Source organism: Atractosteus spatula, chromosome 22 (assembly GCF_055471065.1).
Source record: "Atractosteus spatula isolate fAtrSpa1 chromosome 22, fAtrSpa1.hap1, whole genome shotgun sequence".
Taxonomy (NCBI): domain Eukaryota; kingdom Metazoa; phylum Chordata; class Actinopteri; order Semionotiformes; family Lepisosteidae; genus Atractosteus; species Atractosteus spatula.
The window spans coordinates 1612913-1637204 of NC_142727.1; the positions used below are offsets into that span (position 1 = coordinate 1612913).

The 24292-nt window shown below is 48.8% G+C and overlaps 1 protein-coding gene across 3 annotated transcripts in view; it reads left to right on the forward strand.

Annotated features, from left to right (window-relative positions):
- The window catches only part of clcn1b (chloride voltage-gated channel 1b), a 28723-nt gene extending 7798 nt beyond the window's left edge, over positions 1-20925 (forward strand). For 2 of the 3 annotated variants that reach the window (XM_088939497.1, XM_088939495.1), the window contains exons 2-23: positions 3649-3826; positions 3940-4071; positions 4326-4454; positions 4640-4773; positions 5347-5424; positions 8711-8789; positions 10127-10252; positions 10379-10463; positions 10793-10894; positions 11003-11087; positions 11541-11690; positions 12113-12182; positions 12433-12543; positions 12674-12887; positions 13585-13718; positions 16072-16274; positions 16384-16465; positions 17208-17293; positions 17661-17711; positions 18269-18373; positions 18743-18829; positions 19339-20925. In XM_088939497.1, coding sequence (XP_088795623.1) covers positions 3649-3826; positions 3940-4071; positions 4326-4454; positions 4640-4773; positions 5347-5424; positions 8711-8789; positions 10127-10252; positions 10379-10463; positions 10793-10894; positions 11003-11087; positions 11541-11690; positions 12113-12182; positions 12433-12543; positions 12674-12887; positions 13585-13718; positions 16072-16274; positions 16384-16465; positions 17208-17293; positions 17661-17711; positions 18269-18373; positions 18743-18829; positions 19339-19809 — 2892 coding nt within the window. In that variant the 3' untranslated portion in view covers positions 19810-20925. Of the gene's footprint in view, positions 1-3648; positions 3827-3939; positions 4072-4325; positions 4455-4639; positions 4774-4801; positions 5425-8710; positions 8790-10126; positions 10253-10378; positions 10464-10792; positions 10895-11002; positions 11088-11540; positions 11691-12112; positions 12183-12432; positions 12544-12673; positions 12888-13584; positions 13719-16071; positions 16275-16383; positions 16466-17207; positions 17294-17660; positions 17712-18268; positions 18374-18742; positions 18830-19338 lie in introns of those variants that run through there. The other variant, XM_088939496.1, reaches the window with a different exon arrangement.
- The last annotated feature ends 3367 nt before the right edge of the window (positions 20926-24292 follow it).

The following is a 24292-nucleotide window of genomic DNA, read 5'->3' on the forward strand; positions in this document are numbered from 1 at the left end:
TAAAAAATGCAATGATACTGAATTCCACTCTCAGTGTTACTGTACTACAGTGTCTCTGTGCTGTAGTGTCCAGTCAGTCAGTCAGTGTCTCTGTGCTGTAGTGTCCAGTCAGTCAGTCAGAGTCTCTGTGCTGTAGTGTCCAGTCGGTCAGTCAGGGTCTCTGTGCTGTAGTGTCCAGTCGGTCAGTCAGTGTCACTGTGCTGTAGTGTCCAGTCAGTCAGGGTCACTGTGCTGTAGTGTCCAGTCAGTCAGTCAGTGTCTCTGTGCTGTAGTGTCCAGTCAGTCAGTCAGTGTCACTGTGCTGTAGAGTCCAGTCAATCTTTAGTGATACCATGTCTTGTGGTGTCCAGTCATTTTGCTCTAATCTTCCCTCTGTCACACTGTATCTGCCTTTGCAGTGAGGGGATCATAAAATTGTTTCAATGTGAGCCTCTGTCATAGTTTATCGCTGCAGTTGTGCGTATTTTTAAGTCTCACGGTTTTGTTCCTCTGACACCAGTCTTTGAGTGACAGGCCGGTGTTAATGATTAACCTGTAGTTTTTAAAGCGTTAGAGACTGTGAGAATCTCACTCATTCATCCTCAATAGAGACGCACAGAATGCCCAAGAGAACAGCTCGGAAAGAGGTCTGGTTCTGTCTGACTGCATCTGCATCTGTCTGTGAGACTGTATCTGTCTGACTGCATCTGCATCTGTCTGACTGCATCTGCATCTGTCTACAGTGTGACTGTATCTCTCCGACTGTCTGTGTCAGAGCCTGACTGTCCGTGTGTCTGTCCGACTCTGACTGTCTGTGTCTGGGTGTCTGACGTTGTCCCTGTCAGACAGTGTGTAGTTTCTGTGTGTCAGTGTCTTTGGATTTCTGTGTCTGTTATTAGTATTAACAGTGCATGTACATCTAGGAGTGGCCTTTCCATGGTTTTGCACCTCAGGTAAGAAGCTTCGGCAGTCGCAGTAGTAAACCGTACTGGCCCTTAATGAGAGGGGCATTGATATTCTTCCTCATCTTGGCTCACGGGGGTGAATATCTACAGCTCTGCCGCAGTGTCAGATGGAAGCTGGAGAGGTACGATGGAGCTTTGGAACAGTTTCGAAACCAAACAGAAGATCACTTCCGATAAGACTGGTCGTTCAGTGGAACAGGAAAGAGCAGGGAACTGAGTGCGGGTTCTGGATATCTTTGCGACAACAGGATGGCATTATGTCCTGATGCGTCTTCAACACGCAGCGTCGAGGGGAGTGGAAGTGTCTGTTCTCAGCTGTTTTGTGTCTCTGTCTTGGCGGAGGGGGCCTGTGTCGGCTTGATTTAACGCTACACATGTTTTGAAAAGGGGAAACATGTGCTGGGCAAATCGGAGGCAAAGACTTGCACTTCTTGAAAGGATCAGACTCTGAGATCTTGTGTCCCCTAGTGTGGACACAACCAATCCATCCAGTCTGCTCAGAACAGGCTTGCCCCTGTCCAGCTTGTTATTGGATCAGTCGGACCAGGTCAACAGCTTCTTCAGGTGTTACTGGTTTAAAGTACCTGGAATATGTGCAGATACACTGACTGAGCCTCCAGGACCAGGACTGGACAGCCCTGCTGCAGACACACTGACCCCTCCAGGACTGGACAGCCCTGCTGCAGGCACACTGACCCCTCCAGGACCAGGACTGGACACACCTGCTGCAGACACACACTGACCCCTCCAGGACCAGGACTGGACAGCCCTGCTGCAGACACACTGACCCCTCCAGGACTGGACAGCCCTGCTGCAGACACACACACTGACCCCTCCAGGACCAGGACTGGACAGCCCTGCTGCAGACACACTGACCCCTCCAGGACTGGACAGCCCTGCTGCAGACACACACACTGACCCCTCCAGGACCAGGACTGGACAGCCCTGCTGCAGACACACACTGACCCCTCCAGGACCAGGACTGGGGACCCCAGGTTTAGAAACATTTACAAGTAAATCATTTATTATTCGATTACTTCAGGATTTTCCAGCAGTCACGGGCTTCTTCGAATGTTTTTCCCTTCAGGAAATGACTGTGGGAAGATTGGAAACCCGAGCTAGCCTCCTGAGATTGATCTGTGTGTGAGGACCTGCTGAGTTCATTAATATTGCAGGCCCCTGTGTGCTTATTTAAGCCTTAGCTGGTTTGAGATCCGTTGTACGTCTTAATATTTGTGTGCGATCCCAGCCAAAGACTTCCAGTCAGCTGTGAGAATTGGGAGGTATTCCCGGTTGGACTCTCTCCCAAGGCATCTGGCCCAGCTCCATGCACCTACCTGGGCCTGGGCCGTAAATCTATCTGCAGGCTTCTGTTGACCAGACGAGGCCTCGGTTTTGTATCAAGTTTTAAAATAAGCCTGTGTCAGTATGTCTGCATTGTTCCCCTGACCAAATTTTACAAAGTATTCTAAGGCATGGTGATTCCTTGAGATGTCTCACATAGCATGACACAAGATGTCAAATAACTTTCTGTTCTGTTTCTGTTTCTCTCCCTTTCTCTTTAACAGTGTCACTGTGCTGTAGTGTCCAGTCAGTCAGTGTCACTGTGCTGTAGTGTCCAGTCAGTCAGTGTCACTGTGCTGTAGTGTCCAGTCAGTCAGTCAGTCAGTGTCTCTGTGCTGTAGTGTCCAGTCAGTCAGTGTCGCTGTGCTGTAGTGTTCAGTCAGTCAGCCAGGGTCACTGTGCTGTAGTGTCCAGTCAGTCAGTCAGGGTCACTGTGCTGTAGTGTCCAGTCAGTGTCTCTGTGCTGTAGTGTCCAGTCAGTCAGGGTCACTGTGCTGTAGTGTCCAGTCAGTCAGTCAGGGTCACTGTGCTGTAGTGTCCAGTCAGTCAGTGTCACTGTGCTGTAGTGTCCAGTCAGTCAGTGTCTCTGTGCTGTAGTGTCCAGTCAGTCAGTCAGTGTCGCTGTGCTGTAGTGTCCAGTCAGTCAGTGTCTCTGTGCTGTAGTGTCCAGTCAGTCAGTGTCGCTGTGCTGTAGTGTCCAGTCAGTCAGTCAGTGTCGCTGTGCTGTAGTGTCCAGTCAGTCAGTCAGTGTCTCTGTGCTGTAGTGTCCAGTCAGTCAGTGTCTCTGTGCTGTAGTGTCCAGTCAGTCAGTCAGTGTCTCTGTGCTGTAGTGTCCAGTCAGTCAGTGTGGAGAGGAGCTTGGTGTGACTCAGTGCAGGCTGTGAACAGTCACTAGGAGGTCAAAGGGCAAGTGCAGTTTCAGTGGAGGAGCTCACATTCTGTCCTGTGCAGCTCTGCAGGAGAGGGCTCAGTTAACGAGCCTGTGTCTGATTAAAACTTGCTCTAATTATAACTGAGAAGGCGATAGTGGTGGGAGAGCCCTGGATGGAGGGGGTAACGGTGTCTGGGGTGGAGCCAAGGGTAAATTTAGACAATTGGTCGGAAATTGCAGTTAACACCTTTACTCTGAATGCAGCTCACTCCCCCTCTCTCTGTCTGTGCTCTGACACCTCTCTCACTCTGAGTGTAGCGTTCATGCACTGTAAGCCCCCATCAGCCAGCTGGTGGGTCTCTTTCAATCTCCTCTGCCTGTCTTTCTCCTGAGTGTCTCAACTGGCATCGGCTTGGCGCTCCAGCCCCCAGCACTGGGGTGACCCTAGCCCCGCAGAGCACTGACGCCCTCTCCCTTCGCCTCTCCCAGCTCTATGGGGAGTACAGGGAGCAGCTGAGCAGCTTCGCCCGCAGGGAGGCCACGCGCCTGCTGACGGAGGGGCAATGGAGGAAACACGCCGCCGCCCACAGGAGCGGCGCCACGGAGACGGCCCCCCCCGGCAGCCCGGCGGCCGCCAAGAAGCCCCGCCCCTACTCCAAGTGCCGAGGTGAGGGAACGGTGCCCCCTTCCTGCCGCGTGGGGTATGACACTCCAGAGCAATACAGCTGTCTCCACTGCCCTGCTCTCAGCTCGTTATGCTGTCGTCTCCCTGCCTTGCAGACTGTGTGGCCCGCGTCCAGAGGTACATCGTCACCAAGCTGGGCGAGGACTGGATCTTCCTGGTGCTGCTCGGCCTCACGATGGCGCTGGTGAGCTGGGCCATGGACTACGCCAGTGCCAAGAGCCTGCAGGGTGAGCAGAACGTCAGCTCCCAGAATGCCCTGGGGCCGAGCCATGTGTATAACCAAAGAAACACGTTTCTGATGAGGTATTAAGTATGAAATTCTGTAAATCTGGAGTATAAAATCAGTACTACAGTTCCCAGTTTGCCCCTGACGTGGTCACAGCTGTCAATAGCCTTCATGGAAAAAGTGAGTGATGTGGCTGAGTCGCTCCCCTTCTCTTACTGTGTTCACTGTTGTGAATTTTCTGTCTTGTTTCTGTAGCCTACAAGTGGATGTACAAAGAGCTGAAGGGGAACGTACCTCTGCAGTACCTGGCCTGGGTCACCTATCCTATGGTGCTGATAATTTTCTCATCTCTTTTCTGTCACCTGATCGCACCACAGGCTGTGGGTGAGTGCTCTGTTTTGCGATCTTCTGTGTCCTGTTCATCTCTACGTTTGATATTAGAATCTGTATTAATCTCTCTCTCTGTGTGTGAGGAGTGTCTCTAGGGTCTGTATTGATCTCCATGTGTTAGATGTGTCTAGCATCTATATTAGAGTCTGTGGTACTCTTTCTCCCTCTCTCTCTCCCAGGCTCTGGTATTCCTGAGCTGAAGACCATACTGAGAGGGGTGGTGCTGAAAGAATACCTCACTCTCAAGGCTTTCATTGCCAAGGTGGTGGGACTGACAGCTGGACTGGGCAGCGGGATGCCAGTCGGGAAGGAGGTGTTGTTTTTTTTTTTGCAATAGTTAAATAATCCCCCATTCCAATGTCAGCCAGTACCACTGCTGTCGGATGGGCTGGATTAGGAAGAGGGGTCTGACTGATGCCTCTTTGCCCCTATCACTTTTGAAAGAAAGCAACATAGCACTTAATTCATTGTGCTGTTTTTTTTCCTGATCCTCTTTCTGTGCACGTTCAGTGTTTGTTAGAGTTCAGGCAATCTTTCTAGGTGATGCTTTTATCTGAAGACACATACATTTGTACCCATATATACAGCATATACAGCTGGGTGTTTTGCTGGAGCGATCTGAGTAAAGTGCCTTGCTCAGGGGCACAGCAGCGCATAACTGGATTTGATCCTGCAACCTTCCAGTTGCAATCCTTTGGCTCATCCAATTGTGTCCACCAGCCAGCGTGGTTTGTGTCGCCTGTGTTCATCCCCCGCCCTCACTCTGTCTTTCCAAGCCCCGTCTGTCTCCCGGCAGTGTCTCCCAGCTGGCCGGAGAGAGTCCACTGTATCTGCTGCTGTACATTAACCTGTCTTCCTTCCTCTCGGTGTCACCCGGTCCTCTCAGGGCCCATTCGTCCACATTGCCAGCATCTGCGCTGCTGTGCTCAGCAAGCTGATGTCCATATTCTCTGGGGTCTATCAGGTAAGTGGAGGTGATATCGGTTGGTATCGTTGTGATTTCTTTCTTCTCTTTTCAGCATGGAATAAACCTATTGCTTGTTCCTAATGAGAGACAATGTGTGCGAGTCTTCAGACTACTGGCTCAGTGACCACAGCCTGGACATAGAAACTGGACACAGGCAGACCTGGCTGTCCAGAGAGGACAGGCTCAGTGACCACAGCCTGGACATAGAAACTGGACACAGGCAGACCTGACTGTCCAGAGAGGACAGGCTCAGTGACCACAGCCTGGATATTGAAACTGGACACAGGCAGACCTGGCTGTCCAGAGAGGACAGGCGCAGTGACCACAGCCTGGATATTGAAACTGGACACAGGCAGACCTGACTGTCCAGAGAGGACAGGCGCAGTGACCACAGCCTGGATATTGAAACTGGACACAGGCAGACCTGGCTGTCCAGAGAGGACAGGCTCAGTGACCACAGCCTGGGTATAGAAACTGGACACAGGCAGACCTGGCTGTCCAGAGAGGACGGGCTGTGTTCTAGCTGCTAGCAGAGAGAGGCAGAGACAGAGATGCACTTTCATCAGTAAAATAACTGATCTAACCCCTTAAATCCCACACCTGCCAGAATCAGGACAGCTTCCAATCCTACTGGGGGAAGAACCTGACTATAATAATATGTTGTATATAATGCTAGTTGTCATTGTTTTGAAAACACAAATTCATCGGTCACGCCAATAAAGACTTTGAAACTTGAGAGACAAAAACTGAGAGGGATTGACAGAGCTGAGGTGGATGATCTTGTATTTTCAACAATTCTATTGTTTAAAAATGTACTGATATCAGAATAAGTCATTTTAAATATCAATTTAATCTTTTTTACTTTATTTATTCCACGTATATAGTAGATGACCATGTGCTGATGTGTGTATATGCACTGATGTTGTGTTACTGTAAGAACATATAAAGGCTGTTGTACTAATTGCATGGCCTGTGTGTTTCTCTCTGTGTTCGTTGGGTCTGTCTGTGTGGTTGTGTACTGGCTGTCTCCGTTTGTGTGTGTTTCTGTCTGCATGGATGTGGTTACTTGTGTCTGTTGGTGTGTCTCTGTGTGTGTGTGTGCCCCAGAGTGAGCAGCGGTATCTGGACTTGCTGGTGTCTGCATGCGCTGTTGGAGTGGGCTGCTGCTTCGCCGCCCCGCTTGGAGGCAAGTCTGTCGGAGAGTCAAATCAAACAGATGGAGACTCAGTCTCATTCTGCAGTCACAGAACTCACAGAGCCAGTATTATACACCTGAGCTCACTGTACAGTCGGATACAGTATTATACACCTGAGCTCACTGTACAGAGCCAGTATTATACACCTGAGCTCACTGTACAGAGCCAGTATTATACACCTGAGCTCACTCTACAGTCAGAGCCAGTATTATACACCTGAGCTCACTGTACAGAGCCAGTATTATACACCTGAGCTCACTCTACAGTCAGAGCCAGTATTATACACCTGAGCTCACTGTACAGAGCCAGTATTATACACCTGAGCTCACTCTACAGTCAGAGCCAGTATTATACACCTGAGCTCACTGTACAGAGCCAGTATTATACACCTGAGCTCACTCTACAGTCAGATACAGTATTATACACCTGAGCTCACTGTACAGAGCCAGTATTATACACCTGAGCTCACTGTACAGTCAGATACAGTATTATACACCTGAGCTCACTGTACAGAGCCAGTATTATACACCTGAGCTCACTGTACAGATACAGTATTATACACCTGAGCTCACTCTACAGTCAGATACAGTATTATACACCTGAGCTCACTGTGCAGTCAGAGCCAGTATTATACACCTGAGCTCACTGTGCAGATACAGTATTATACACCTGAGCTCACTCTACAGTCAGATACAGTATTATACACCTGAGCTCACTGTACAGATACAGTATTATACACCTGAGCTCACTCTACAGTCAGATACAGTATTATACACCTGAGCTCACTGTACAGAGCCAGTATTATACACCTGAGCTCACTGTACAGTCAGATACAGTATTATACACCTGAGCTCACTGTACAGAGCCAGTATTATACACCTGAGCTCACTGTACAGTCAGATACAGTATTATACACCTGAGCTCACTGTACAGAGCCAGTATTATACACCTGAGCTCACTGTACAGATACAGTATTATACACCTGAGCTCACTCTACAGTCAGATACAGTATTATACACCTGAGCTCACTGTGCAGTCAGAGCCAGTATTATACACCTGAGCTCACTGTGCAGATACAGTATTATACACCTGAGCTCACTCTACAGTCAGATACAGTATTATACACCTGAGCTCACTGTACAGATACAGTATTATACACCTGAGCTCACTCTACAGTCAGATACAGTATTATACACCTGAGCTCACTGTACAGAGCCAGTATTATACACCTGAGCTCACTCTACAGTCAGATACAGTATTATACACCTGAGCTCACTGTACAGAGCCAGTATTATACACCTGAGCTCACTGTACAGTCAGATACAGTATTATACACAGACAATCTCACTGTCCAGAGTGCCTTTATTGTACACACAATCTCTCTGTATAGTCAGAGAGCCAGTATTACACAGTTTGTTTAATAAGTATTCCAGAGACAGTCTGATTGTTTAGCTGCAGAGTCAGAATTCAGTTTTCTCTTGTAACTGTATCTTTTCCAGTGAGTAAATTCTTTACAGTTTTTGGTTCGATGCTCCGTGCTATACAGTTCAAGAGCCAATGCTGTACAGTTTTAAAAATTGTAACCGTGCAATTTTTGCAGTCACTAATATGAAATAGAATTATAGAAATAAGCAGGGAATTAATTTTGTGCAGTCAGCGCATCGGTTCACTAGTGTGCAGCCGAAGAGTCACGATTCCGCCAGGAGTCAGCATTGCTCAGTGAGGGAGCCAGGGCGACACGTGTGTCTGTGTCCATCACCGTGTCCTGTGAGCTCAGACGAGAATTCAAAGTGACCGTTCTGTCCTCGGCTTCTGTTCATTTTTATTTGACTTTATTTTCTTTTCTGTCTTCTGTCTTTTCCCCTTCTCTCTCTCCCTCACTGTCTCCCTCCTATCCCTCTGTTTCTCCTTATATTCTTATTATCTTATTTCTCCATATATCCCTTGTTTTCTCCCTTCACCCCTCCTATCCCTCTCTGTTCCACCTTTTATCCCCCCAATCCTCATTTTCCCTTGTATTCCTCTCTTTTTCTCCCTATATACCTACCCCCTGTCTATCTATCTCTCCCACTTTCCCTGGTCAGTAGCATCCTTACGGTTATACCGACATCCTGACAGTAGGGTGCGCTGTGGGTGTGGGCTGCTGTTTCGGGACCCCTCTGGGAGGCAAGTCTGTCTCTCTCTGTCTGTGGCTCTAACCTCCCCCCTCTTGGGCTCTCTCTCTCTCTGGCTTTCTCTTTCAACGCATTTCTAGTCAGTCAGAATATGTATAACTCCAGCCCTCTTCCTGTTAGGTGTATCTCAAGACTGTGTCTATCTGTCCTCTGTTTCATTCATTCTCTCCCTCTCAGGCTGACTGTAAAGTCTCTCGACTAACCCTCACCTCCCAGCTAACAATGTCCAGTTGGTCAGAGTTCACTGTGCTGTGGTGTCCAGTCAGTCAGTCAGTGTCTCTGTGCTGTGGTGTCCATTCAGTCATTGCTACTGTGCTGTAGTGTTCAGTCAGTCAGTGTCTCTGTGCTGTAGTGTCCAGTCAGTCAGTCAGTGTCTCTGTGCTGTAGTGTCCAGTCAGTCAGTCAGTGTCTCTGTGCTGTGGTGTCCATTCAGTCATTGCTACTGTGCTGTAGTGTTCAGTCAGTCAGTGTCTCTGTGCTGTAGTGTCCAGTCAGTCAGTCAGTGTCTCTGTGCTGTAGTGTCCAGTCAGTCAGTCAGTGTCGCTGTGCTGTAGTGTCCAGTCAGTCAGTCAGTGTCACTGTGCTGTAGTGTCCAGTCAGTCAGTCAGTGTCTCTGTGCTGTAGTGTCCAGTCAGTCAGTGTCACTGTGCTGTAGTGTCCAGTCAGTCTGGGTCACTGTGCTGTAGTGTCCAGTTAGTCAGTGTCACTGTGCTGTAGCGTCCAGTCAGTCAGTCAGTGTCTCTGTGCTGTAGTGTCCAGTCAGTCAGTCAGTGTCTCTGTGCTGTAGTGTCCAGTCAGTCAGTCAGTGTCACTGTGCTGTAGTGTCCAGTCAGTCAGGGTCACTGTGCTGTAGTGTCCAGTCAGTCAGTCAGTGTCTCTGTGCTGTAGTGTCCAGTCAGTCAGTCAGTGTCACTGTGCTGTAGTGTCCAGTCAGTCAGGGTCACTGTGCTGTAGTGTCCAGTCAGTCAGTCAGTGTCACTGTGCTGTAGTGTCCAGTCAGTCAGTGTCTCTGTGCTGTAGTGTCCAGTCAGTGTCTCTGTGCTGTAGTGTCCAGTCAGTCAGTCAGTGTCTCTGTGCTGTAGTGTCCAGTCAGTCAGTCAGTGTCACTGTGCTGTAGTGTCCAGTCAGTCAGTGTCTCTGTGCTGTAGTGTCCAGTCAGTGTCTCTGTGCTGTAGTGTCCAGTCAGTCAGTCAGTGTCACTGTGCTGTAGTGTCCAGTCAGTCAGTCAGTGTCTGTGTGCTGTAGTGTCCAGTCAGTCAGTCAGTGTCACTGTGCTGTAGTGTCCAGTCAGCAAGTGCTAATTCTCTCTCTCTCTATCTCTGCCTGCAGGTGTGTTGTTCAGTATTGAGGTGACCTCGACATATTTCGCAGTGAGGAATTACTGGAGAGGGTACTTTGCAGCCACCTTCAGTGCCTTCATCTTCCGAGTGCTGGCTGTGTGGAATAAGGATGCAGGTATGGAGGGAGATGGAGGCAGATGCAGTGTGGAGAGTGTGGGATGCAGGTGGCTCGTCTGAACACAGAGGTGTGGGACAGTAATCCCTGTCTCTTCCCCTCTTCCTCTCTTGCTCTTTTCTCCAGTGACCATCACTGCTTTATTCCGGACTAATTTCCGAATGGAATTTCCATTTGACCTCCAGGAGCTCCCAGCATTTGCCATAATAGGGTAAGACAAAGGTTCGATATTCCTGGCTTAATATTCCACAAAAGTCTTAATGGCACAGCTGGCTGAGGAATATAAAATACTGGCAATGTGTCAATACTTTACAGTAGTGTCCAGTGTCCAGTCAGTCAGTCAGGGTCACTGTGCTGTAGTGTCCAGTCAGTCAGTGTCTCTGTGCTGTAGTGTCCAGTCAGTCAGGGTCACTGTGCTGTAGTGTCCAGTCAGTCAGTCAGGGTCACTGTGCTGTAGTGTCCAGTCAGTCAGTCAGTGTCCCTGTGCTGTAGTGTCCAGTCAGTCAGTGTGTCTGTATTAATCAGTCTCTCTCTCTGCAGTATATCCTGTGGGTTTCTTGGTGCCTTCTTCGTCTATCTGAATCGCCAGGTGGTTCTCTTCATCCGGAGACAGACGGTGCTGACCCGCTTCCTGACCAAACAGTGAGAGTGACTAATAGACATATTGACGAATGGACATACGAATGCCTTCAATTAATATTATCATTTTAATCAGTGTTAGTGATCATATTTGATGTTATTTTCTTGCAGTCGGCTGATTTACCCAGGGGTCGTGACATTTGTTATTGCAACGTTGACGTTTCCCCCTGGATTTGGGCAGTATATGGCAGGAGAGGTCAGAGTTCAAGCGTTCTTTGTCTCTCCCCTTCTGTCTGATTGTTCCTATCTATTTAAGACTGATTTCTGCAGTATGTAAAAGGGTCTGTACTGAAATTTGTTTTTGGTATGTCTCTGTTTCCGGGCTCTATTATTGTTCCTGTATTAGGTGTGCCTTTGGGGTCTATATTAGAGTCTTTAGTAATCTCTATGTATGAGATGTCTGTCTAGGGTCTGTATTAATCTCTGTGGGTGAGGAGTGTCTCTAGGGTCTATATTAGGGTCTGTATTAATCTCTGTGGGTGAGGTGTGTCTTTAGGGTCTATATTAGGGTCTATTAATCTCTGTGGGTTAGGTTTGTCTCTATGGTCTGTATAAGGGTCTGTATTAATCTGTTTCTGTATTAGGTGTGCCTTCACCTACTGTATATTATAAGAGTCTATATGATGGTCTTTATTGTTTTGTCTCCTAGCTGATGCCCCGGGAGTGCATTAACTCTCTGTTTGACAACCTGACCTGGACTAAGCTCTCGGGATCACAGCAGAATCTAGGGCGCACATCTGCCTGGGTGAACCCCCACATCAATGTCTTCATCGTGCTCCTGCTCTTCTTCGTCAACAAGGTGTGCCGGCCCGCCCAGCCTGCGCCTGTGTGTGTCAGTAGCCGTGTGTGAGGGCACTGGCCATTCTGTGATTCGTCAAGTCAGCCCTGTGTGGCTTGCAGAAATCCACACAGCCTCGGGAAGCAGGCAAAGCATTCTGCCTTGTGGAATGTTTCAGGATTTTTTTCAAGATAAGTCGTACAAGAAGCGCTCCATGCCAAGAAGATTTCTTGTCACATAACTAAAGTGCAAGTGAAAACAAGGCATGCAGACCTCCTGAGTGGTGCGACCACAGCTGTCACAGTAACCGAAGCATGCTCCTGGGCTTGCACTAGTACTGCAGTGCCGTGCAGGCCCCGCAGACTGCCTAGTCCGATTGCAGTGCTGGCTGTGGGGTTCCCGGCTTCATTGTCATTCTGACGAGCTGCCTCTCTCCCTCTCAGTTCTGGATGTCTGCTATCTCAACCACAATGCCAATTCCCTCGGGAGCCTTCATGCCCGTCTTCATCCTAGGTAATAATCAACAAGGGTCAAATGTCTCGCTGTTTTCCTGCTTTGATTTTGCTTTCTGTCCCTCTCATTTTCTCCTTCCTTCTTCTCCTGTGTGTCTTTTCATGCCCTCCCTCACTCTCCTGTTTTCCTGTCCTCCCTCTCTCTCACCCCACAGTCTTCCCCTCTGTCCCTTCCTGCCTCCTTCCCTGTATCTCTCCCTTGCTCCCTCTTCTTCCTCACCTCACCACCTCTCTCCCTCGTTCTCTCTCAGGGGCGGCATTCGGACGGCTGGTGGGGGAGATCATGGCCACCCTCTTCCCCAACGGGATCCTCTTCGACGGGATCGTGTACCGCATCCTGCCGGGGGGCTACGCGGTCATCGGTGAGACCCCGCCTCTCTCGTCGCCTGCCTCCTGCCTCTGCATCCGCCTCTCCCCCTCTCTCCACCAGCGCCTCCTCCCCGGCGGTCAGTCTGCGCGCCCGTATCCACCTCCCGTTCCTCTCGTTCCCAGGAGCCGCGGCGCTGGCCGGGGCGGTCACCCACACGGTCTCCACGGCGGTCATCTGCTTCGAGCTGACCGGCCAGATCTCCCACATCCTGCCCATGATGGTGGCGGTCATCCTGGCCAACATGGTGGCGCAGGGCCTGCAGCCCTCGCTGTACGACTCCATCATCCAGGTCAAGAAGCTGCCCTACCTGCCTGAGCTGGGCTGGGGGCACTTCAGGTCAGAGCCTGTGCTGCGTGGAGTGCCGCTCCAGTCGTGGTCAAGGGGAGCCATTACAGTTCGGGCGCGTTCGGAGTCAGGAGACGGGGGGGGGGGGAGAGACCTTCATCAGAGAGGGGCTTCACCCTGGGCAAGGCTTGTCTGACAAATTTCCCCATGTGGGAATCTCGATCGCATAATTTAAGGTCATGGGGGATCGCGTCGGTGTTCTCCTGTAAGTTGTTTTGGTTCCAGAAGCACCTTGTAGCCTGATCTCTGGTGAAGCAGTTTCCCCCTGCTTCCTCTGATCTGCTGTACAGAGGAGCTGCTGGTACAGACCCGTGTGTGTGTTCCAGGTTAAGCCGCACTCCAGCATTGGCCTTATACATAGGGAGCTCTGGGATCTTTGAGATGAAAAGTGCTTCAGAAGTGCCAGGCGTGAGAATTGTTTAAAGATGGCTGTTACTGCAGGTTAGGTCCAACATGCTCATTTTGGTTGCTTATGTGTGGGTTCACAAGGAAGAGGTTTTGAGCCAAGATGGCAGGCATCAAACCCCTGTCTCAGTGATCTGTGATCCTTTTGTGAGAGGAGGCTGGCTCCACTCCAGCTCCAGTCGGGTGGAGCTTGACCCATCTTCTAAGGTGAGAAACCTGAGCCAAGATGGCACCCTTCGAGACCGGACTGCACTTAACCTCTGTTTCTCGTTCTGCCGCTCAGTAAATACAATATCTTCGTGGAGGACATCATGGTGACGAAGCTGAAGTTCATCTCATCGCGCTCCAGCTACAGGGACCTGAAGACGTTGCTGGAGACGAGCTCGGTCAAGACCATACCGCTGGTGGAGTCGCCTGGTGAGGAAGGGCTTGGGGCAAGAAGACAGATACCAGAGTACAGCACGACTCGTCCACTGGGACGCACTGACACAACACAGCCCACAACACTAGCGCACGGTGCATCTTACCGGCTCAGTGACCATTGCATGGACATGCAAACTGGACACAGGCAGACCTGGCTGTCCAGAGAGGGCAGGCTGTGGTCTAGCTGCTAGCAGAGAGAGGCAGAGACAGAGATGCACTTTCTGGTGCACTGTGAGAAATACACATTTAATACGCCAATGCTGCAGTTCCTACGTTTGACCACATGGTGGCAACGTCTTTACATCGAGAGAAACTGCGGCAGTCAGAGTGGCGATTCCGCCCTTCACCACCAGATGTCGCAGTGCTCCGTGTCAGGGATCTGATTTCGTCCCAGCGGTCGTATCATCCTCGCGGCACAGGCTGGCGATGTACAGAAATCTCATCCGGAGCCTTTGTGGATGCGGGGGGAGTTATAGCTCAGTTCATGCTAAAAATTAAGTCTGTTATAAAAAATGAGCAATTTTACAATTTCATATTAAGCAGATGCTCCTAAATATCCCGGGGTTGTGTAAAAACGGGTAGTCACTGAGACTATAGTCTCCTCATCCAGTAAATTCCCCTTTATACTTCAGGAAATGGACCAGTCTGTTGTTTTATGGGCATGCTCTGAAATGTGCGCAGGTGCCAAAAACCTGATCTGGGGTAAAAAAACAAGCGCAGAGGAATGGAGGAGTAAGTGCCCTAGAGGCTGTCACAACACTGGCAGGTATCACGGTGGATATAGGAGTCCTAGTCTGTGTACCGAATGCACAATCTGTCTGTGTTTCTCTAGCATCTTTTCTAGGATCTGTACTAATCTCTCAGCTGTGTCACCCTGCAGCCCCACTGGAGCTCAGCAGGTGTGAGCCTGGCCAGTACCTGGAGGGGAGACTCCTGGGACAGCTGAGGTTGCTTCTGGAAGAGATGTGTTAGTGGGACCAGTAGGGGGCGCTCACCCTGCAGTCTGAGTGGGTGCCCCCGTATAGCAGCGGGGAGAGGGTTCCGTAGAAAAGTCTCCGTCCTTCGGATGAGACTTAAAACCGAGGTCCTGAGTCTCCATGAGTCATTACAAATCCCAGGGCGTTTCTCGATGCCCCGGTGTCCTGGCCAAACTTCCCCCCTGGCCTCATGGCCTCCTAATAATCCCCATCTCTGAACTGGCTTCATCACTCTGCTCTCCTCCCCACTGAGAGCTGGTGTGTGGGGAGAGTACTGGAGCATCATCCAGGTGGGGGTACACTCTGGTGGTGGTGGAGGGGATCCCCATTACCTGTGAAGTGCTTTGAGTGGAGTGTCATAAAGAATGTTATATATGTGTTATTATTTATTTAGTAGGGTCTGCATCAATGTCTTCTCTAGATGCATCTGTGTCTAGAATCGGGTTGTTTTAATGCCTTGTGGGTCTGTGTCAAGCCTGTGTTATACTGACAGGGTTAAGTCCAGTGACACACCTTGTCCAAAAGCACAGAACAGCAAGTTTGTGAACATGCACGCCATGCAACATGGGAGCTGTCGAGTCCCGAATAAAAGATGTTTTCCTGCTCGTATATCATAGGACAGAATGTGGAAATGTTTCTTCTTGAATGGAAATAGAACTAGCTGCATGCAGACATTGTGAGGACAGACCAAGACTTATTGTAGAGTTGAAGGGGGCAGACAGTGACCAGGAACACAGGGTGTGAGAGGGTTTGGTGAAGTCTGCTGGTGAGGAGCTCAGGGTATCACCATATAATAATTCATAGAGAAAAACCCCATAATCAGCTCAACACGTGCATCTGAAAGGTTTATCTTCTATAAACGGCAATAAAGGAACAATGTGTTTTTGCTCTGATGCCGATCAACTGCTCTAAAAAAACGAAGGTGATAATTTCCCATAATAATAAAATGTTCCTGGAAGCGTGCTGTTTTTTTGCAGAGATCACATTTGTTCCTGTGCTTTGCTGAGGCGCATTACGGAGTGTCAACACGTTCCTGGGCCTGTTTTGCACAAAGTCAGTTCACTTTGATGTGACATCAGCACTCTCGTGCACTATTTGTCCGACAAATGTAGGAATGCAGAAGCAAGCATGTTGTTTTCTGATTCAGGTGTGTGATGTGCTTTGTCTCTGATCAGGGTGCCCTTTAGATTTATGGCGATTATTAGGATTTCATTAAAACAAAATCCCTTCATTGAATTGAAATAGCACGCCGACTGAAACATCATTTTTCTCCCCAGATTTCATTAGAACCGAGCGGCCTGACAGGCACAAAATAATTGGGCCGCAGAGAGTTAATCTCGCCCGGCTCCGTCTCTCTCTCTCTCTCGCAGAGACGATGACCTTGCTCGGCTCCATCGATCGCTCGGAGCTCCAGGCTCTCTCTGATTGGTGGACGTCCCCGGAGAGACGCATCCTTTCGCAGAGGGAAGGGACGCCGCCGGGGCAGGGGTCACCAGGGGGTCAGAGGCCAAAGATCAGCTGGGAGTCCTTCGCCTTCGTGGACGAAGACATGGGAGAGGAGAATGGAGAGAAGGTACCAGAGCTCTCTGCAGCTCCCCACATATACCTCCGTGTATACTGTATGGGATTTTTATACTCCCTGTTCCGTGCTACTTTTTTAACGAGGCACTTTTGTTTCCCAGAATGCTCCTGTGGTGGACGAGCGCAATGGGCCCCTCCCCTCTACGAAGCCCCAGGAGCCCGCAGCCAATCACACGCCTTCTGGTGAGAGCAAGTGGCCCGCTGATGAGCTGACAGGCGCCTTGCCGGTGGCATACCGCTGTACCCACAGTGACAGTGAAGTGGTCTGGGGCTGTAGACTGGGTCTGGGGTGCCGGTTCAGGAAGCACACAGAAAGGCAGGAATGCAATCCTGTCATAGCCAGGAGCAGGCGAGATCAAAACCACAAAAACACGGAGTAAGAAATCACAGGGAGACACTGAGTACAGCTCCACAGGTAGACACTGAGTATTGTTCCACAGGGAGACACTGAGTACAGCTCCACAGGGAGACATGGAAGCAGTCGAAACAGCAAGCCAGGGTCAAAACCAGAAACAACACAAGGCTCAGTTCAGGGGTCACCCAGGAACATGCAGTGAAAACAAGCACAGTCAAGACACGGAAGGTAAGAGACGTGAGAACACTAAGACACTAACCAGGCACTGTGACTGAGAATGCAGAAATAGGTATATATATAAATATATAGGTATAAATATTGGAGGTAATTACAATCTGACAGGTGGCACTGATTGTCTTTCATAGCGCGTTGTGGCGGTAACTGACTGGCCGGCAGGACTAGCGTTGTTTGTGGCGATTCTGGCTCAATTGCTCGTTGTCCGGCGAGCACGGGTATGACTGACACATTAACACAGACGGACAGACGGACAGGGCCATTGCAGACACAGAAAGGCGCACGCAGTAAGACTGTCAGACAGACAGTAACAGTGTCCCTCTCTCTCCCTGACAGACAAGCGCCCCCTTGAGGCTGTGAGGACAACACTGCAGGGGCTGTTCTGTCAGTCCACGGACGGACAGACAGATGAGCGCCCCCAGGTAAGACACAGGAGCAGACAGGCACAGTGGGAGAGAGCTCTGGAAGAGAAAAGGTTTTACTGCTGTTACACGTGCCAGTCAAGAAGCCAGCATTATTCACAGACACTAATGTAAAGTGACATAAACACAGTGTCTGACAGAAAGACACACAGAGACGCAGGACACATGCAGTCAGAGAGCTGGACAAGCGCAAAAGCCAACGTGTACAGACAGACAGGCAGATGTAGGGACACACTGACGAGTGGAAAATCAAAATAAGAGAGAGGTCTCCAGACAGTCATGGACCCAGATACAATGAAAAAACGTCAACACACAATTAGACATGACCGCAGACAGTTGGCACAAACCCTCATCTCTCTGTCCACAGGAGCCAGCCCCTCTGCCCCTGCCCCTGCCCGACAACATGAGCCCGGAAGAGGTGAGCTGAAACCACAAGTGTTGGACGAGGAGATGGGCTCCATTCTGGCTCAAGCTAAGAGCAGGGCCCGGGCTCACACAGATGCACATTTCGAGCCAAGATGGCGTGCGCAGGGGCTTAGTTTCAGTTGCCTGGCATGTCTGTGTTCTGATGTGAGAGCCCATTTCTTCTAGCACGTAGTTTGTGTATGTCCCCTGCCTAGATGCACCTAGTCGCCAGGGTGACCAAGAGAGGAACCCACTTATTAATCACATTACTACTCTACGTGGATTAAAATGATGGTGGAGGGAGGAATAGGAATAAAATAGAAGTAAACAACACTGGATGAAGAGGAAGTCCTTGCCAGGTGCCCGCAGTTTCCTGTGGTACTGGCCTAGTGGTTACAGTCCTGAGCGAGTTACTTCCTGGTGCTCCGTCCTTCGGCAGGGACGTCACAGATGCAGTTCTGTTTGGCTTTGGTGCAGCTGCTGTCTGCGGGGCGAGAGCCCCAGTGGTGTTGTTTGCCCTTGTGCTCGAAGGAGAAAAGCTCATTGATTGAGTGTTGCCTCCTTGTCTAGATCAAAGCATGGGAAGAGGCGGAGCTTGACAAGCCTATCAACTTTGATCAAATCCGAGTAGACCCCTCCCCCTTTCAGCTAGTGGAGAGAACATCCCTGCACAAGGTGAGTGACAGCAGACCCCACCAATGTCTTTTCTGCCTGCTTTCTAACATTGTACAGCATTGTATACATGCAATTCCAATCTAGCACCCTTGACTGTTACTGCTTCTGTATATGTAGCGTTATAGACTGGCATTGTCTGCGTTCAGTTCTAATTTACACATTATCTGCATTTGATGGCAGTCTGTGCTGTAACAGCTGATGTGAAATACAGAAGCCGAGGTATCCAAGCTATAGAAAGGCATCTTATAAATGGTGCCAGGGTGAGACAAGCACATTGTGGGATAGCTGTGGGTTGGCTAGGGAGGTACTTAACAGTACTGTGACCTTGCTCTTTCTTCTGTCCCTCCTGATGGCCCCTCTCTTGTTCAGACCCACACGCTCTTCTCTCTCCTGGGCTTGAGCCACGCCTACGTGACGAGCATAGGGAAGCTGGTGGGCGTGGTCGCACTAAAAGAGGTAATACTGTCTCCTGCATTATAGTGGAACAGGATTCTCTCCATAAAGTGCCCCCCCTGAGATAGGTACTGAAATTAACTACAAGATGGAGACCCTAAAATCTCTAGAGTCTGTCAGTGCTGGTGTGACTCTAGGGTGTGTGTATGCAAGGATCCGCATTTATCTAAACTGTTTCTATATTATATAAAGTTATATTATCTATATTAAATAGTATTATAATACTATATAAGGATCTATATTAATGTCTGTATTAAGTGTGTGTCTAGTGTCTAGGGTCTGTATTAATCTCAGTGTGTGAGGAGTGTCTCTAGGGTCTATATTAGGGTCTGTATTAATCTCTGTGTGTGAGGAGTGTCTCTAGGGTCTGTATTAAACCTCTATGTGTGAGGAGTGCCATCTCATTTCTATATTCCAGGCTGTATTTTTGTTTCTGTATAAAGTGTGCCTTTAGAATCCATATTAGGGTCTGTAGTAATGTCCAATTAACTCATTCCATCTCTCTTTTTAAGCTACAGAAAGCCATTGAGGGGTCGACCAGGAGTGGTGTGAGGCTGCGTCCTCCATTGGCCAGCTTTCGGGATGCCAGCCGGCAAGGAAGAGGGGACAAACACAAACAGCTCCCCCAATCTCAACCCTCATCTAAAAATCACACCGGGGCTGGACAGACAGGAGGAGGGCGAGACAGGGGGCCTGAATTTCCTCTGTGGGGCCCCCGCAAAGAGCAAACAGCCAGAGAAGGAGAAGAGTTAGAAGGAGAGAGGGACGAAGGGAAGGCCGAAAGTGAAGGGGAGGGGAGGCAAAAGGAGGAGGGTGAGGCTTGCAGCAGTAGCAGTGGCAGCAGAGCCAGCGACATGCTCACTCACTCCCAGCCGCCCGCTCTCTCTCTCTCCATGGCCGAGCGGAGGCCGGTGCGGCTGGAGATGGAGCGGAGGGAAGGAGAAAGGGAGAGGGAGAGAGACAGCGAGGAAGAGCCCCTTTGAAACAGCAGCTGAGAGACTGACTGAATACAAGAGCACACTGAAACTATACTGAGCCTGTAGAGAGAGATTATTATCCCAGAGACACTCCTCACACACAGAGATTAATACAGACCCCAGAGACACTCCTCACACACTGAGATTAATACAGACCCTAATACAGACCCTAGAGACACACCTCACACACTGAGATTAATACAGACCCTAATATAGACCCCAGAGACACTCCTCACACACTGAGATTAATACAGACCCTAATACAGACTCTAGAGACACTCCTCACACACTGAGATTAATACAGACCCCAGAGACACTCCTCACACACTGAGATTAATACAGACCCTAATACAGACCCTAGAGACACACCTCACACACTGAGATTAATACAGACCCTAATACAGACCCCAGAGACACTCCTCACACACTGAGATTAATACAGACCCTAATACAGACCCTAGGAAAAGAAATAACACATAGAGATTAATACTGATCATAGAGATAAGAAGGCATAAAGGAATAAACCTCTTACCTGTTCCTTTGCATGCTGACACAGCTACCTACATGAACTACATCAAATTTACAGTGATTAATATACTTGTAACTCAGAAAGACACATGACTGAGTGACTTGAGTTCACAGTACTTTAACACTGTGTTGAACTAAGGGACAGAGCGACAGCACAAAAGAGTGGAATTTGAAAAGGAGGCTGGGGAGTGCGATTCCTGAACATCTCCAGTTAAAGTTCATCTGTTACGATCAGAATATTAACTGAAAGCTTACTGCTGACTGATATATAATCGATTTTTGTTTTCAAACATACAGTGTTCTTTCATTCTTCTTCTGTCTTTCTTTTCAATAACTCAGGTTTCCCTTTCTCTGCACATGTCTTTAAACTTGCAAATTATTTTCGGTGTCGATGAGCTGCATTGCTGTTTTTTTCAAACTTGATGATCCACGAATCAAAGTGCTTGGCTTCATTTTTTCATATTTTTGCCAGGTGTCAATAGAACCTATATAACTGTAGTTGTGATCAGGTACAACATTAGAAGTACCTTCTTATATTTTCTTGTATTATATTTGAAATAACTATGATTAATAATAAAAATTCAGTTTGTCTAAGTTTTATGGCAGTGCGTTTTGCCTCCTGCATCGTTCTGTGCAGAATGTTAATATCGAAGAGAGAGATAGGGGGAGATAGGGGCAGAGAGGAATTCAAATGAATTCTAATAAGGCCTTTCTAGGGGCAGTAACTGTTCATGCTTTGTGCCCCCATGTCTTCTGGGACATGTAGTGCATTCTGGGATGTGTAGACTTAATGGTGAAACTCTCTTATTTAACACATGCTTTTGTTATCTGTCTTTCTCTGGATTTATTCATGTGTAGGAGAGAAGGAATGGCAGCATGTGTTAAATGAGACCTTCTATGCCGAAAGAGTCCATATTTACCGGGGTGCTTCATGAAATTTATTGAACATTTGTTAAAATTCACATATGTTTTGCTCGCTCTTAAACTGTCTTATAATTTTATTTTGGAACATAAATAGTATGAGACAGGTGACAGGAGACCATCTCTGGGTGTCAGGAGCTAATTATTCCTGGGTTCTCAACCACTTGTTTCTTGAAAGAGACCAGGGTGTTGGCTTTGACAGTGTAGAGGGGCCCTGCTCCATGCTCCCAACACTCTTTGTGTAAAGGAATGTCCTCTCACTCTCAGTTTTTAGTGAACTTGTCCATGTTGTTATAAATCACGCCTGATGTGTGTTTCTCTGTTTATTTCACTCGTTTGCTCTTTGCCCTGAAGACGTGCACTGGGTTGACCGTGATTCTGAAGACCTGTGTCGGGTCACTTGGAAGTCTTTCTCTTTTGAAGACTAAAAAAAAGCTTCAGTTCTTTTAGTCCGTCAGACGAGCACACGCCAGGGAATAAGATATTAACACCCCTGGTTCAAATGTTTTCAGCAGTGAACGTCTGCTAATGCCAAAATCTCGATCACCCTGCGGCTCACACCTGCCAGCCCCCTGGAGCGCAGCAGCTGTGAGCCTGGCCAGTACCTGGAGGGGAGACTCCTGGGAAAGCTGAGGTTGTTCCTGGGAGAGGTGTGAGTGGGGCCAGTAGGGGGCGCTCACCCTGCAGTCTGTGTGGGTCCTAATGCTCCAGTACAGTGATGTGGATACTATGCGGTGAAATGGCGCTGTCCTTCAGATGACACGTTAAATTGAGGTCCCAGGGAGTCTCTCAAAAAGAGTAGGGGTGTTACTCCGGTGTCCTGGCCAAACTTCCCCCCCTGGCCGCATGGCCTCCTAATAACCCCCCTCTCTGAACTGGCTCCATCACTCTGCTCTCCTCCCCACTGAGAGCTGGTGTGTGGGGAGTAGTGGTGCATCATCCAGGTGGGGCTGGACACTGGGGGTGGTGGTGGAGGGGATCCCCATGACCTGTAAAGAGCTTTGAGTGGAGAGTCCAGAAGTCAATGGATGATGATGATGATGATGATGATGATAATCATCGTTATCGTGATTATTATTATTACTTCCTTTTCAGCATGGAATAAACCTGTTCCTTATTATTATTGTTGTTATTATTATTATTATTATTATTATTATTATTCATGTCCTAAGATATACAAAATCTTTCTGGACAATCCACCCTAAACTGGTCATGCTCAACTTTGTTTTTTTCCTCCCCCGTCTGAAAGTGTTCTGTCCTGACACTGCGCAGTAAGAGTGAACTCCCTTGGGGCTCGTCAGACAGACCTCTGACCTCGGGGAGATCTGATGTAAAGGGCTGCACTGACAGCATGCGTGCCACTAGGGGGCACCGTAAGAGACTCTCTGGCGTATGTACTGGGGGTTAATTGTTAATTGATCGGAATGTGGTCAGTGTGCACATGGCTTTGTCTGTTTGTAAGGTGTGTCTGTGTGTCAGTCAGCTGAGTAATTGTAGGTTCTACATGTTGTGGAAAGTAAGTACTGTTTCGTCCGGTGCTTTTCTTCAAAGAACTCTTTTGTTGTTAAAGCTTGTTAGTAACGGAGGAAAAACACCTTGGGGACCTCATCCGTAATTCCAGGGTAATTAAGGTGCCACAGCTTCAGGAGTGGAGTTCCTGCTCTGGTGGGGAGAGAACGTGGGAGGTAGGTATTCTTAACGCATTTCGAGAAAAAAAGGAATAAACTTTCTCACGACTTCTGAATATTTAGAACCACCGTTCTCCAGAAAACACCATCTTCCACACACAAGCGCACAGGGTAACCTTGAATAACGAGACGTTGGGATAGACATTTGCTTTATTTTTCACTGTCAATTGTCGTCATGAGCATCAAAATCTCTCTCAACACAGTCTTTAGTGTTAATAGCTGAGTACATCTGTCTGGAGTTAAACTGAAATTGGCCCCTCACCCCCGTCGGTAATCTATGGACAAAGGAAACGACGCTGCCCATAATGCATCGGTCAAAAAAGGTCCCGTGCAAAGGGATGATGGGAAACATAGTCTCTGTTCTCTCTGCCTGAATTTCAGTGCAGAGCTTCTGGACTGCAGGCCCAAGCTAAACTATCCACTGTGCTGACTGCAAGGCGTAGTCTCACTCTGACCGGTGCACTGGTTGTTGAATCACGGGGAGAAATTAGTTTATCTGCAGTGGCGTGATGTGAAAAGAGTCACAATTTCAAGGGGGGGGGTCTTTGCTTGTGTTTGTCAAGGCTAGAAGCCGACACTGATGGGACAGCCCTCCGCAGACAGTGGAGTAGTCTGCTCGTCCTGCAGCTCCAGAGTGGCCAGCCGCAGGACAGCATGATTTAGGCCAGGAGCAGTCCTCGTTACTCTCAATTGCTTGTTAACACTCGTTGAGGTCACAGTCCTGGTCCTGCATTCCTGCATACGAGAGATCGAGGAGGGGTGAGGGCGATAGAGAGACACACACACACACAAGTAAACCATGCAATTCATCATCAGGCAATAACAACTCTTTATAATGGAAGACATTCCTTTTGCTGGAAGGGTACAAGTGGACACACAGACAGGCTGAGAGTGGGACAGACAAGAAACGGACAGACACAAGGGACAGACAAGTACATTGATTATTTGTTTCCTGTACATTGTTTAAAATCTCCAAATGCAAATAAACTTTTTGCCCTCCTCCGTACCCACCCAAACCCCAGTTGCAGCAACACTCTGCTCTGTATAAGTGTCTGTTCTCTCCTCTTTCTGTATTTTATCACCGAGGTTTTTTTCTGTGATCTCCTCTCTCTCTCACTGTGTCTCCCGCGAATCCCTCAGTAACAAACTCATGCCACAGGACAGGAGACACAGTGAGAGAGAGGAGATGACAGAGAACCCCTCAGTAACAAACACATGCCACAGGACAGGAGACGCAGCGAGAGAGAGGAAATACAAACAGTACAGAAAAATACAAACGCAGCTCAAGGCAATTGTATTCAAGCAGCCGTAATGTTTTAAACAATGGTGACGTATTTAAACTGTCAAGAGAG